We start from the raw sequence: 15,364 nt of genomic DNA, 5'->3' as shown, positions 1-15,364 counted from the left end.
ACACCAGCAAAGTTTGGAAGCGCTGATGGCTAATCTGAAAAAAGAATGGGCCAAAAGAGTTATTCGTGACTCTTGCAGGTCCTTTTCAAAGCGTCTCCGACTTGTTATCGATAGCAAAATCTATTTATTTCACAATAATATTATGTGTTTATTAATCCAAAATTGTCTACCATTTGCTAAATACAGTTGTTTGAAGTTTTAATTACTTATTGACAGGGTTGTTGGTATTTTACCCGACCCAAAAAAACCCGGGTGGGTTTTTTTAATAAAACCCACTTAAAAAAACCCAAAAAAAACCATAAAAAAACCCAGAGCATCATATTTGTCCAGTTTTTATTGGAAAATTAAAAAAATTTACAAAAATACTACAAGGCACTTACAACAAACTTTAAATTAGGACTTAAGGATGTGATTGTGAAGTAATTTCCAAGAATAAACTGAAAACGCAGTGGATATTGCACAGTACACAAAAATCAAGTAATGTCACTTTGTGTATACTACACTAAAACTCATTTATGCAAGAAGGCCTTATAGTTAAATTGGTGAAAGTACTACTCTACTGTAGTCTGTATATATGATGTGAAATGCAATTTAGGAGGCTATTTACCAATTACAGATTCTGGATTCTAACGCATGGCTGTTTCAGAGCATTTGCCTAATTGGCCACGCAATTGCTCATCCATTACTATATATAATATATACATAAATGATAAAAAATATTTAAACATGATGGCATAAATGCTCCTTGCCTTCAAATCTAAACAAATGATGCAATAATGTGATTTCTACCACAGTAGCATCAACTTGGTATAGAAATCAGTGGATGATGCAACATCCAACTTGATCTTGAAACTAATGGATGATGCAACATTCAAGCAACAACAGCCCTAGTGCATTATTTTATTGAGTTATGCAAGCATGTACTGTGAGTGAAAGGCACTTCACTCGTAAAAAGTAGTTTTGAGGTGAAATAAGCATGAATCTACCTTTTTTTTGCATCTTTTTTAAAAAAACCCAAAAAAAACCGGGTTTTTTTAAAAAAACCCGGGCGGGTTGGGCTTTTTTAAAAAAACCCGGGTTTTTCTCAACCCTGCTTATTGATGACCATAGTGTACACATAGACTAAATGATACGGTCTACTCTATAATATCTTATTTTTTATTAGATTTTTATGTGAACATGATTTTTATCTTTTTGAATAGATTATAATTGATCATAATAGTCCTCGTTTTGAATCTTTGTAAAGATGTCTTATGGATCAGGAGATTTGTCAAAAAGTAGTGGAGGATTTAGTGGGAGCAGTTCAGTTGGATATAATTCATATCAAAACTATGGTGGGGGTGTTCCATCAGCAGATTATATAAAGCTCACTGAAGTAATAAGTTCCAATATTGACAAAATATCACAGTCTGGTGAGTAATGCTTTCGTAGAAATATACTTCTATTTATATTGTTAATCATTACAAAACAAATTCAAGGTGTGAACTCTATCTTCACGTAAAAAAATATTTACAACAATGTTTAAGAATTTGTTGTAAGCCTACATGGGTTTTAGATGATCCACGTGTACATGATGTTGCAATGACCAATGTTTGCACCATCTCAAGGATATTCACAAGCAAAGCAACTTTTTTTTAGTTTTGATTTAAGTCTGTTCATGGAGCTATTGCCCAAAGTTTAGATTAGAAGTTCTGTTAAAGTTTAGTTTAATATTATTTGAAAATGGTTGGTTTTGAATCTTTATCCTCGGACTGACAAAGCCTGGTAGTTTCGCACCTACTTGGTTCGTTGGTTTTGAATCTTTTTCCTCAGACTGACAAAGCCTTGATAGGTTATTCCTGCTAGTTTTGCATACTTGTAGAATGTAGAGTAGGGTGGCTCATTTTCCTTGATGTTCTTTAAAATTTTTGTCAGTTTGGAATAATGTTCCATTTTGCTCACTGATATTTGTAAACCAAAAATTTTTGTTGGGTTTTGACCTTTGACCCTGGTTTACCCAAGGAGAAATTCTGAATTTTTCTGAAAAATTAGTAAATTTCGAAGTGGTTTAGAAGTATCTCAAGAGAGGATTTCTCAAAATTTGACCACGTGATTTTGATGTCACTTCCTCTGTTAACTTCCACGTGGAACATCTTCACCCTACTCCAAGTCTGAGAGTCACTAATAGTGCATGCTTTTAGTGTCATTTTAGTTGATTTTACAGCCTTTTCGCAGTCAGTGAATCTATAACGTCGTAGACCAACAAAAAAATTTGGCATAAAAGATGAGAGTCATTTTAGAGTATTTCAGGGCCCCTGATTCCGAAAATGCACTTAGTTTTTTCGAATTGCCTCTAGTTTTCGAGATATTCGACAATGAAAATATTTTTGAAATCGTTTCTCAAAAGCATTCAATTAGCAAATTACTTATTTTCAGCCCTGTTTACCATTATGATGTCATAATTGCACTTGTCTAGTTCAATTGGTTCATATTGCACGAAAGTTCAAAACGCAAGCAAAGGTTGAAATGAACTGTGTTTAACGTAAGACAGACATAAATATCATACTCAATGAAAACAGTTGTGAATCAGTAGGCCTACATCACAAGAAAAATATCCCGAAAGTCATGTGTTTATGAATGCAGCTTTATATTGAAAAGGTAGGCCTACTGAAATGGATACTTGTACAAATGAAGTTTTATTCCAAGCCTTTGCTAAGGCCAAGTATTTGCTGCAAGAAGTTTTTTTCTGGTCTATAGGCTAAATAAATGGCATATAGGCTAATAAAATATGCCTTTGACAAGTAGGATGCTGTACAAACAACCCAGATATATTTTGCTGCATGAAGCAACGCAGAGGACCAACACATTTTGCGATAGATACAGCGCTATATAAAAACAAGCATTATTATTATTACTTTGACATGAAGCTGGGTGATCAAGATAAGTCCTGGGTTCCTCCTAAAGTATGCAAACATTGCACTCAAACCCGTTTCTGGGGTCAAGGCTAAGAAGTTCAGAGTGCCATGACATAAAGAGAGCCGTGGAATCACCATGAAAATTGATACTTCTGCACGGTGAGGATGTTTGAAGGAAGTTGGAACATCATGTTTACATGGAGTGTGCAAGGCAGTCATTGCATAGGCGTTGCTATTTCTGTTTTTTGTTTGCCCTCTCTATGGTTTCAAGTGGTGATTTGCTTGAAACAATAGGAAAACGGGCATGACTGAGAGTAACCTCAATACCTTCAGTAATGTTTTGGAGCAAGGTCAAGTTTTTTTCTCAAAACCATTTCTACCACCTACTGTAGTAGTTCAAGATTTAGTTATCAAAAGTGGTAGCTGCAATCTTGGCTCCTCATCTCGATCAACATGGCATTCTTGACTCCAAGGCCAAGATTACGTTCTTCCGCAGCAAGGATAAATGCAGCTACTTTACTGAAGAACATAACTTTGTATTCTGTAATTATATAAATGGCCTTCGTACCTTGATGGGTGTTGCTCAGTAGGCCAATCATAATAAAGAGTTGCGTTTGTTCATCGATAGTTTTGTTTTGTTTATTTGTCTAGTTTGTTAAGCAAAACAATGTATGCATTTTGTTTGTACTTAGTAGCTTACTTAGTAAGTCTGAGACTGTTGAAATCAACAAATATATTAATTGCAAAACGCAAGTTATATATTCTACATTAGGGTGTTTCATTTTTTCCACACTTTCGAAATTAAAAACGTTCGGGTTTGCGTATGATGGGATTTTGGACACTGATTTGAAAAATGTAATTTTTTTTCCATTATGACGTCATTTAGATGTGGCACCGCGTGGTCGAAATTCGTGTGGGGACAAAAATAGGGGATTTCCCGTAACTCGGTAGTTAACGGAACATGGTAGAGAGACGAAATTGGTGTCAAAATGCGCAGAAGGGCCGCTTTCCTATACCTTCTTAAGAGACTTCATTGCCGTATCTTCCCCACAAAGCGAATTATATCGAATAAACGATATTTTGCATGCACAAGGTGTTGCTTTAAGTACAATTTTTTCCGTCAGTAGTGCTGTTGCTGCAAATTTACCTTGCATTACTACTACAAAGCTAAGAAAAGGAAAAATAATGAAAGTTGAGAGTGAGATCCATTTGGCTAACTTGGAAAGTTCCGCCGAAAACGAAACAACGGCCGCTTTCCAATACCTTCCTAAGAGACTTCATTGCCGTATCTTCGCCGCAAAACGAATTATATGGAAAAAAAACGTTTTTTACAACTTATGATGCAGGGTACTTGTTTTGCTCCTAAATAAGTACTTTTTCGTAATACTTCTTTAATGGTCTCGAGGTAACTGTTCTGTTACAAACTTAACAATTGTATACGTAATGCAAAGCTGAGAATTTGCAGAGATAAATTGATACTGGTACGAAATCAATAACTTGCTAATGATGTCTACAGTTAATCTTGCAGTAGCCTACTGTATTTCTGAACGAGGTTTTGCAAAAGCGGCTCACATTTCTCGACGTTCTCATTTCTCTCATGCTATTGCCATTAATTGATCGTTCTAATAACAAAATAACTCTTTAACAGCAAACAACGCTACTATAATAAGCACTATCATTCTATGTTGCACAAAAATGCACGAAGTCGCAAATCGGCAAGGCGGTTGCTTTCATCACTAAGTCGCTCTCCTACAACATTTTTGAGCTTTCCGATTCGTCGCTCAGTGGAACGATTGTTGTTATCAATCGACCTCCAGAAAGATGGAGGTACATGAGCGCACATGACGCATGTTGCAAATTGACTTTGAACCGTGAAAAAGTTCTTCAATCTCGCTGCTCGGCTCTTCAACAGATTTCGAATATCGCCAGTTGCTGGAAGCGAAGTAGGGATTTTCACAATTTCAAGGGGAAACGGTGGAGACACCGAAAAAAAGCAAAGTTACGTTTTCTGAAGACAGCCACTGAGAACCACACTCCACGAAATATCTGTAAACTACATCAATCACTTCTTCTTCAATGTCCCGGTATGCTAGAAGCAAATCTCGCCGAAACAAAGTAATGAATGGTCCATCACATGCCTTGGGTTTTAAATAAATCATTATAAATGAAGGAACGTAAACAGACACGACGTGGGTAGGGATGGGCAAAATAGAATAATTAGCTATTCTAGAATTATTCTAGAATAATTTTTCTAATTTAGAATTTCGAATACTTATTCTAGAATATTTTTTTTTAATGTCAGAAAAATGTCAAAAAGCTTTGTTTTTATTCTGGTTTTATTGAAGACACATCATGGAAAAGTGGCAACAAAACAAAAAACAACAGTAACTGCCCAGGAGAGCAAGTCTTTGTTAATTGTTACAGTGAAGAATGTTTAAAGCTTCTAAATGCTCTCCAGCTATCTGAGCCGTAATCGCAGTTTTGATGCTGTTAATCCCGCACTCGCGAAGGATCTTTGTGAGGATGCAGGAGTGGCTAAATACTTCCTCTCAAGATCAAACAACAGCGGGAACTTTTCTTAATTTTTGTTCCACCATTCAATTGCATCTCTGTTTTTCACTTTTGCCTAAAGATACAATCGGATTTCTTCGGCAGCTGAAAGCTGTTCGTTGTCGTCATTACTTGATGCTGAAGTATTTGTCACTTCACCGGAGCTCCATAGATCAATCTATATTGGATTGCTGCATTGTTGTGGAACTTCCGACGCTAGGTGTAGCGGTAGCCTCACCCAGAGTTGAATTGCGTTTCATGTTTAGTACGATGAAAATAGATGCAAATCCACAGGACAACGGTCTTTCGACGTCCACAAACCGCACTGGTAATGGGAGCTGGCTAGCCGTTTTCGCTAGAGCGAATAGCTATCGCTGAGCCGAAAGTAATTGATCGGCGAAAAATCGATAAAAAATTTTGGTAGTTGGAAAAGGGGATAGTTTCATTTCGGTTTGGAAAATTCGATTCGAAATGTGATTTCAATTCGAATAATTAGATATTCGGATTGCAACTATTCGAAATTCTATATTGCCCATCCCTAGACGTGGGACACTAACTTGATCAGTTTTGACTTGTCTGCTGTAGAAAGCTTGTCAAATTGAACAACAAACAAGCAAAGACAGCCATTGGCTAGACAGACAAGACAGACAAGACAAAGACAGACAAGACAGAGTTGATCGGATTGCTGACGGATGCTTGTCATTCGGCTGTCTGCGAGTATGCAACTTTCACTACTCACATTCAGAGTCGTGAGTTTTGCGTACTGGCTCCCACCTGTGATCGGTTTTAGCAAAAAAATTGGATCAGTTTCGTCTTTGTCGGAACTTTCCAAGTTAGCCAAATGGGTCTCACTCTCAACTTTCATTATTTTTCCTTTTCTTAGCTTTGTAGTAGTAATGCAAGGTAAATTTGGAGCAACAGCTCTACTGACGGAAAAAATTGTACTTATAGCAACAACTTGTGCATGCAAAATATCGTTTTTACGATATAATTCGCTTTGTGGGGAAGATACGGCAATGAAGTCTCTTAAGAAGGTATAGGAAAGCCGCCCTTCTGCGCATTTTGACACCAATTTCGTCTCTCTACCATGTTCCGTTAACTACCGAGTTACGGGAAATCCCCTATTTTTGTCCCCACACGAATTTCGACAGCGCGGTGCCACATCTAAATGACGTCATAATGGAATAAAAATTACATTTTTCAAATCAGTGTCCAAAATCCCATCATACGCAAACCCGAACGTTTTTAATTTCAAAAGTGTGGAAAAAATGAAACACCCTATTCTACATCTTGTATCCTCAGGCTTACTTCGCATCATATTTTGATTGTTACTAGGCCAGTAAACGTTAAATAGCTGTTTATTTGGGTTGTAATCAACGTGATTGGTTCCAAATAGCGTTTATACAACTCAGAAATGTGCCTGGGATTACTTCCAGTTTTGTCTATGTAGTAAACGACACGACGTTAAATCTATAGGGGCTCAAACTTGCGAAAAAAATATTTTTGCTGTAACTCAAAAACTAAAGCCAATTCGAGAAAACTTAGTGCATTTTTAGAATCAGGGGCCTCGAAATACCTTAAAATGACTCTCACATGTCTTTATATAAAAAAAAGTTTTGTTGGCCTGTGAAAATCGATAAACATCGTCAAATGATTCAAGAAACTGAAAGCAGTAGATATTTACTACGTGAAGAGTGCACAAAGAAAATCATGTCTGAAATGTGGTAGAATTCGACATTTTGAGAGTAATACATGTGTCAGTGTTCATGGAATTGCTAATTAAACTACTTTGCTTGCTACAAGTTTGTGTTACTGCCTCTTATTGTGTCCATTAAGATGCTAGAGTGCATTAGAAGATAGCGAGTGAGCAGTTTCAGGGATAAGCGAAAATTCGATATTTTGAAAAAATTCAAACGAGGTGAACCAGGGTCAAACGTTAATATTTTTTTGTAAAATTTGGTGTAGGAGATACATTTACCAAAAGGAACAATATTCCAAACTGACGGAAAATTTAAAAGAAAAAAACTTTTTTTTGGAGATTTTGCGCCAGCCTAATGTAGAGGCTCTTGACGCAGGGCCGGTTACCGAGATTGACAGAGTGGAGTTTACAATTGTTGAACTGCCATTGCCAAGGAATTATTCCATCCATTAGGTGCCACTGAATGGAGAGCAGTAAAAGTTTTTAGGATCTGGTTAGGCTAGTGATTATATATTTGTACTTTATAGAGTCTGTATATGTATATATAGGCCTATAGAGTCTGTATTTGTAAACGGTATTATATAATACAGTATATATATACGGTACCTATTACCTAACTAATCTAATAAACAAGCATTTTTTATTAGTTATGCTTTTATATACCTGATCAATTGATTTTACAGTTCAAGAAATAAAACGATTAATCAAGCAGCTGGGAACTACTCGAGACACAGTAGATTTACGTGATCATTTGTAAGTATATTATATATTTCTTTTATTTTAACATCAATTTATGCTTAGTACTACTAGTAAAAATGTTAGTCTCATACTTGAATCTAAGCCAGGAGATGAGAAGATAAGGTTTGATTGTCATTATATACTAAGCCTTCGGCACTAATGAGAGTTGGATGGCCAGTTTCTTTTTCTCGACTGCCTTTTCTTCAACAACTACGCCCTATTGATTACACCTTTTGTAAAGGTAAGCGGTGTTTTTTAACAACCAGCTTAAGCCAGGAGTTGAACCAGATTTGCTTGATTGGAAAGCAAACACCATCTCACCCCTATTTACTGCTAGCATGTTTACATGAAAATATTGCTGCAATATTACAATTATTACATGTCATGGTGCGTCGTCATGAAGGCATCTGAAGGCTGAAAAAGGTTGGCAATAGGATATTTTTTTATTGCAGAAGTCATATTAGATGATGTACCGGTATGGACTATGACTATGTTAACTGGGGATACTTTCATTTGCATTACCATAGGTTTCTACTTGAAACATTTTTATTTGATTGTTTAAAAATACAACTCAGATCAGCCTCCTTATTAAAAATTGGAAACAAGACTGATGTAACCTCAAAAAGATTTTTTTAAGACTTGATAGATTACTTTCTGAAAGGACTTGAATTTGTGTCTCTCGGCAGTCGAGTGTAGCAAGAATTGATCGCGATAGACACGTGTTTCGCCCACGAAGTTTGACTCATCAGTATTGCACCACTAATTTATGCCACATAGTTCTCAATCGCTGCTTTTATCAGTCAATTGAATCCTTCTATGCTCACTGTTCTATAGTGAGCTAGTCACTGTAGTCAGGTAGTGCTGACGCCAATACGATCGCTCCTTCTCAACAGAACTTGTTGCAGACACCAGCGACAACATGAAACCAACCAACTTTGCAAAGACACTGCAAAATACCTTCGAGATGCCAGATCTCTTCCTCCTCCAGCAATTTCGTCTGAACAGGTAGTGCGTTGTGATTTGCCAATCGTGTAACTCTGCATTGTTTTACGCCTATCTAAAGATAGCTTCTCGTTTCCATTTGTTATTGACACGTTGAGGTCATTGTTGCCGGAATGGCCCGTTTCGGTGAGTCCGATTCGGTGAGTCCGATTCGGTGAGTCCGATTCGGTTAGTCCGATTCGGTGAGTCCGATCCCTTAACGGGGGATTTAAAAAATTTTTTTTTTAAATTATTGGGTACCGTAGCCTAATTATCATTGCCGTTTTAGGGTTAGGGGTTAAGGTTAGGGGTTAGAAGTTAGGAACTCACCGAATCAGACTCATCGAATCGGACTCACCGAATCGGACTCACCGAATAGTAGCAGACCCCATTGTTGCCAACCAGCTAAGCTTTGTTAAATTATTAATACAATAAGCTATTTTTGGTGTTATTTGATCAACTACTTTGCAAAGGCTTCAACAGTCACTGCTCGATTTTGTGACTTTTTCATTCATGTAGTGTAGCATTGTGCTTCTTGTGATATTCAGCATGCTAGCTCAATTGAACTTGGCGGTTATGTCACTGTTGAAAACATGTTTAATCGCTAAATCATCTGCAAAGGGTTGTCCTAAGAACTGAGTAACGAGTCTTACATTGTAACATGTAGATGCCTCGAAAGCACACTATTGTGCCAACCACACTTAGTGGGCACAAATGTTAGCCTCTTTGCATCATCATCATCCAACATCGGTTTTGTCTCCACCAGTGGGGGTGGCCGATGCTTTCCTTGCAGTGATTACCTTCACTCACATTCTCCATCATTCTATCGCTTCTTCTTCCTTCAGTCCGACTTTGTCTGCCTTATTCTTCACCTGTTCTTTCCATGTTTTTTTTGGACATCTCCGTTTCCTCTTTCCATCGATCTTCAGAGTGCAAATCGAAACAAATTGAAAGTCAGTTTAATCCAGTTCGTTTAATTAAAACTATTAACCACAAACCTGGACACTGCTTGAAAAAATACATATGACTTTCAGCGGCACAGAAAGACTCAAACGAAATTGTTGACTGATAACTTCTCGGATGTCCTCAACGCATTTCAAGCTGCACAGCGAGAAGCAGCTGCCACTGAGAAGGAATGCGTAGCGAAGGCTCGTGTTGCCAGTGCCGCTCACCAAGGAGAAGTTCTTCTTGATTTCGAGGGGTAGGCTTGTTTGATTATATTGGTGTATTGGTTGTACAGTGTACACTTAATGGATTGGTGTATTCATATGTAGAGTTGGATCGATTATACAGTTTTCATTTCAATTATATACATTACAATTACATTGTTCTAAAATTTATAAATTACTATTTCTATTTGAATAAGACCTTCTGATGATCCGTTAGGTGAAACAATTTGTAAAGGCTTCAGATAGTAATAACTATATTTGATTAAATTACAATTTCAATTACTTTCAAATGTAACAAAATCCTTATGTCTCGATTGAACGAACATGGAAGACGCTATACTCGAGTTTCATCCATGTTTGGGATCATCTGTGGTGCATACCCAACCCATTACCCATGTGTCTTGAGCTGGAAGCAAACTTCCAACTTGATGGGAATTGTGGACGTTTCAGACATGATTAGACATCGAACCTTCGTCGAGATTGTACCACGGTGTCCAGCATGTCGTTCCTTACCAAGTTGAAAGTTTGTGGTTTTAAGTGGCCTTATGTGGTTTTTTAAAAGTTTCACTTATTTCTCTGGAGTTGAATATAGTTTTTCATCAATAGTTGCAGGGATTATAGTTCAAGCTCAATTTCAAAGAACGGAAATAATCACAAATCATGTAGGCATTTGCTTTTTCATTACGTTGACAATTCTTTATTCAGTGACATGCAAGATCAAAAGCAGTCTCAAATAACTCAAGATGAACTACGTGAGATAGAAGAAAGAGAGACTGCGATTCGTGAGTTAGAGGTGAATCGATTTTTTGAAATGTTTGTGTTTTTTAAAGTATTGTCGGCATACCGCCCTGAGTTATGCTTTCACTGAGCGTTATGACTTGTTCCCATCATTATCATTTCTGCATCACGATTGCAAATTTGTTTTTGTCAGTTGTTATTCGGTCTAATGGCTAAGGCCTAACCAAATCCATGGACGTTCTGTAAGTTTCTACAAGCATCGGCTTTTTTATAAGGTTTATCTGAAGGAAAGTAATAACTGACTCAAACTAGAAAATAAACTTGTCATATAGAGGCATAACTAGAAACATCTATCCCTCCAATAACAAGAAACAGGGTCTGCTACTATTCGGTGAGTCCGATTCGGTGAGTTCCTAACCTCTAACCCCTAATCCCTAACCCTAAAACGGCAATGATAATTAGGCTACGGTACCCGATAATTTAAAAAAAAAAATTGAAAAAATCCCTCATTAAGGGATCGGACTCACCGAAACGGGCCATTCCGCAAGAAACACATATTTTACTTACCTGTTGCACTTTTTCACAGTCAGACATAGTGGATGTTAATATGATCTTCAAAGACCTGGCCACGATGGTGTATGATCAAGGAGAAGTAGTAGGTAAGATATCCATGACGATAAAATCAACATATTGCTTGCTCCGTGAATTTTCCGCAAAGCAGTTCATAATTTTACTTATGGTAAATCAAAGCTTCTTGTGGGCACCTTGAAAGCTTACCAATTTTTTATTACGGGCACTTAGTCAAATGCCTGTTTTTACATTTGTGTTTAGTTGCTGGAATCACTTAGTAACTGCTCTATTTTTGTAGCGTATCACTTGCGTTGATTTGGCGTCCTGAGTTAAACGAGAATGCAACTACTGCATATTTCTGCATTTCACTGTTAAATCTTCCACATGGATTGGGCCCATGCACCGATGTGAAAGCGATTTGCAAGACAGCAGTCGTGTCCTGTTGTACTAGCGTACTATAGTCCAGTCCGGAAGAACAGCTCATACGACGAAGAAGAAGAAGAAGCGTACTATCACTGGCCTAGAAGTAGGATCAAATCTGCCATGCTTGAAACTCACATTGAAAGCAGTCAACTTTTACCCAGACAGCAAATCAGTCGTGTTTTACATTGACTCAACGTCTGCAGTCTTCAACATTTACTGTCTGAGTAACACTACATGTTGTCTGTGTACTCGTCTTGCAGATAGCATTGAAAGTAACGTTGAACATGGCGAGGACAACGTTGTTGAAGGAAACAGGCAATTGCTACAAGCCAGAGCCAGCAAGGTAAAAATTTGATAAAAACATCTTGTTGTGTAACTCAGCGACTAACCTGATAACTTCAGGTTTATGCCATGTTCGAATGCAATATTCCAACAGACTCTGTTAAATTATGCAAGGTGTTCGTGTTGAAAAGCAAGCATCCATGAAACTACAAGTGGAGTGGTAAAAGCTTTAGTTTCAGTCACTAACTGATAAGTAGTAGTCCGGTTGTAATTCGGTGACGTCCCCGTGAACGAGGGTGACCGAATCCACCTCCATGTGCCGGATGCAACAATAACGCTGCAAACATTTTTAGCTTTTTTTGACACGCAAGGTTTTAGACCTCATGAACTGATATAAAACTTTGATGTTTTGCTTAATGGAATACATTATTTTCCAGGCAAGTGCAAGAAAGAAGAAATTCATTTGCGCTGGAATACTACTTGTAATTGTCATCATCATAATTATTATTATCGCCGTCGAAGTACCCAAGAAATAGTTGAAGCTCTGTCTTGTGCGCATCTTGTTGGAGCTCCGAGGATACAATTTAAAATTGTACAACTTCATCATGTTGTCAGTTCCCAGACAGCAAAGCAACCGCTTTTTACATTGATTCAACGTATGCTGACGTTGAGATAATGTATAAAACGGTTGCTTTGTTGTCTGGGTTAGAAGTTTTTGCAAAAAGATTTATTACAAGAATTTGTCAGTGCAGACATTCGTCATACTCCTTTACGAGTAGGGCAATGTTAAGTATCTTGCCATAAGACATCACTGTGTGCGTTCCCTGCTGGAATTCCGGTTGAAAGCGGTATCCGTTTGATTTCTAACTCGTCAATTTATTCTAAACACTGGGCTTGCGACCTATCCTATATACAAACTGATCCGGAGGTATAAATTTTGTTCCGTTTGCATAGATTTGGCGTTTTATTTATTGTCGAACAAATGTAAAAGTATTAAATTACACCGCAATATCAGCTATGCTCATATACGCAGTTATATACTTATCTTTATTCAAGATTAACAGATAATGCATGCGAAACGATTCGTTTTTTCATACCATCTTTTGATTAGTCAACCTACACTATCAGACTACAGACACTGCTACAAGACAGGTTCAGAGAGTCTGTTTGGCACGATTGATTCCCCCACGATTGAGAGTTATCACTCATTGTGTGCAATGTGCATAGCTGCTGGCTGAGTCTTGATCAGTGTCCACCTCGATCTGCTTATGAAATTCCTGAATACCACACACGCAGTGATGGTATTCAGGAATTTTAAGAAGCGGTTCGCGCGAACCGACCAGGTCTTACCGCTGTACACACGCACAATGTTGGTGAATTGATATTGAACCCCGATTTTCTTTCTCATTTGTGTGTTCCTCCTTGCTTTGCTTGTTTTGTTTCTTTTTTCTTAAAAATGCTTTTTATGATTTTGTCGCATTGACATGGAAGCTGTGCACATAAAACTACAGCACTCAAAGAAATGATATTCCACTGGTGACTATGCCACCTACAGGAAAGCATTCCCATCAGATACGAGCCATACTGTAGTGCAAAGTCAAAGTTATGTAGACTTGTAAAGCATATTTTGCTTTGTTATGACCACAGTAACTGCAAGTTAATTTTGTAAATAAATTATTTTATGTGCTCTTTATGATGGCGTCAGGGTCTCTGTTTTCAAAACCACTAAATAATGAGCATGTGTTATGTAGTGTTGTACCGTACATGCTGCTGTAAAATAGTATTCAGCAGATGCCTCATAGGCTAAATTTTGCTTGAAAGCGATTCTTCTGCTGCTCAGGTAGACTCGGTACGGTCGGTGAGGTTCACGTTGTTAACATGTTGCTGTGTTAAAATTATCTAGCAATTAGCTGTCATTTACAAGGTTTCACTCAAGAATATCTGTAACATCAAAACTCTGGGCTTGAAACTACGCTACCAATGACTAGAGTCACTGTTTTCATTTATACATCGTCCTGTAATTGTTATGCTAAAATGATAAAACAACCAGCCACAAGTTAATGAGCCGCTAGTGAAAACAATGTGATCAGATAGGAATTGGGTCCAACTCGGGAGTCCAACAACAAATCTGTTAGTCTGGTCGATATTTTTGGCTTCACTGAATCTTCATATGCTGCCTTGTTTGATGGCTCACTTCATTGAACTGCCATTCTTGATGATTGCATTGCTTGTATGTAATGTATGAGTACACTTTTGATTGAGAATTGTTACGGTTTGTTTTCTGTGTTATGATCGTCTTTGAAGTATTTACTTTACAAGAGATGTCTGTGAAATGCTATCCTATGATCTACATTGATGCAATTCCAGGTGGATTTTTATTTCTGCGTAACATAAACCTATATTGCACGCCAGTCAATAAATATTTTTTCTTTTATTTGTCACAGCAGCATTTTTTTTAAAAGAAAAAAATGTGTATAAAAATTGGTTATTTTATAGGCAGCGTTTGTTAGATTTGCTGAGATACAATGCGATCAAATTCAGAACGATTATAGCAGCTAATCATGTGACAGCGAATCAATTTAGTGGCTGCTAAAACATCTAGAGAAAGCCCTTCGACCCCTGGAGTGGCGAAGAAGGTTCACACAAAGTAGACAAAATCAAGGTTTCTTAACCTGAGGCAGGCAATCACTTCACATAATTTTGTAGCATATATCTAATTATCTATGTGGAACTAAGGTACCCTTCCCCAATAAGACCCGCTATTTTGATTTTGTCGCAAATTGATCATGAAATGAAAAAAAGCGGCTACCAATGTGTGTTTTACTGTGTTTTAACATCTTTAAAGCACTTCTTCAGAACAAATTTAATAACATATTGATCACAGTTTTAAAATTATAGTTGATTTGCTAATTACTGATGAGTGGGCCTTAAAAAGGCACCATTGCTTTAATAAGGCCAGCCTTTAAAACTCAATTATTTGAGCCATAAATTGCGGGGGGAAAAACAATACACAACATCAAAACAGCGAAAAATGCCGAAAACAATTTATTTACGTAGTTTAATAATAAAAGAAATGTTAGACTTTACGTAGTGAGTTCAAGTAAGTTCTTTTCCAATCAATCGTAAGTTCATGCAATCAAGTTGTTCTTTTCAATCACAAGTAGCCTACAAATAAATTTCTTTAAAGGGATACTAAAGAAAAAGCCTGACTTGGCGATTTTCCACGTTCTTTGTGTTTAACTTGCTTCCATAAAACGATTTTCAATAAAATTTTGCCCCATTGCGGTCTGACCACCATTGCGCGCGTGCTTTTGTCAGGG

At 37.3% G+C, this 15,364-nt stretch overlaps 1 protein-coding gene across 2 annotated transcripts; it reads left to right on the top strand.

Annotated features, from left to right (window-relative positions):
* Nucleotides 1-1,173: 1,173 nt before the first annotated feature.
* On the top strand, nucleotides 1,174-14,478 carry LOC145764646 (syntaxin-12-like). Of its 2 annotated transcripts, XM_082576284.1 has the most exons (8): nucleotides 1,174-1,412; nucleotides 7,827-7,896; nucleotides 8,787-8,886; nucleotides 9,897-10,063; nucleotides 10,737-10,824; nucleotides 11,356-11,428; nucleotides 12,023-12,105; nucleotides 12,482-14,478. In XM_082576284.1, exons 1-8 carry the CDS (start codon nucleotides 1,247-1,249, stop codon nucleotides 12,578-12,580), a joined length of 846 nt encoding a protein of 281 aa, XP_082432410.1. In that variant the 5' UTR covers nucleotides 1,174-1,246; the 3' UTR covers nucleotides 12,581-14,478. The 2 variants fall into 2 exon arrangements, with proteins under 2 accessions (XP_082432410.1, XP_082432411.1); XM_082576285.1 differs by lacking the exons at nucleotides 12,023-12,105; nucleotides 12,482-14,478 and adding an exon at nucleotides 11,638-11,962.
* The last annotated feature ends 886 nt before the right edge of the window (nucleotides 14,479-15,364 follow it).

This window comes from Aplidium turbinatum, chromosome 2 (assembly GCF_918807975.1).
Source record: "Aplidium turbinatum chromosome 2, kaAplTurb1.1, whole genome shotgun sequence".
NCBI classification, from domain to species: domain Eukaryota; kingdom Metazoa; phylum Chordata; class Ascidiacea; order Aplousobranchia; family Polyclinidae; genus Aplidium; species Aplidium turbinatum.
Note: the sequence above shows the minus strand (reverse complement) of the source record. Positions and strands in the feature narration are given on the sequence as shown.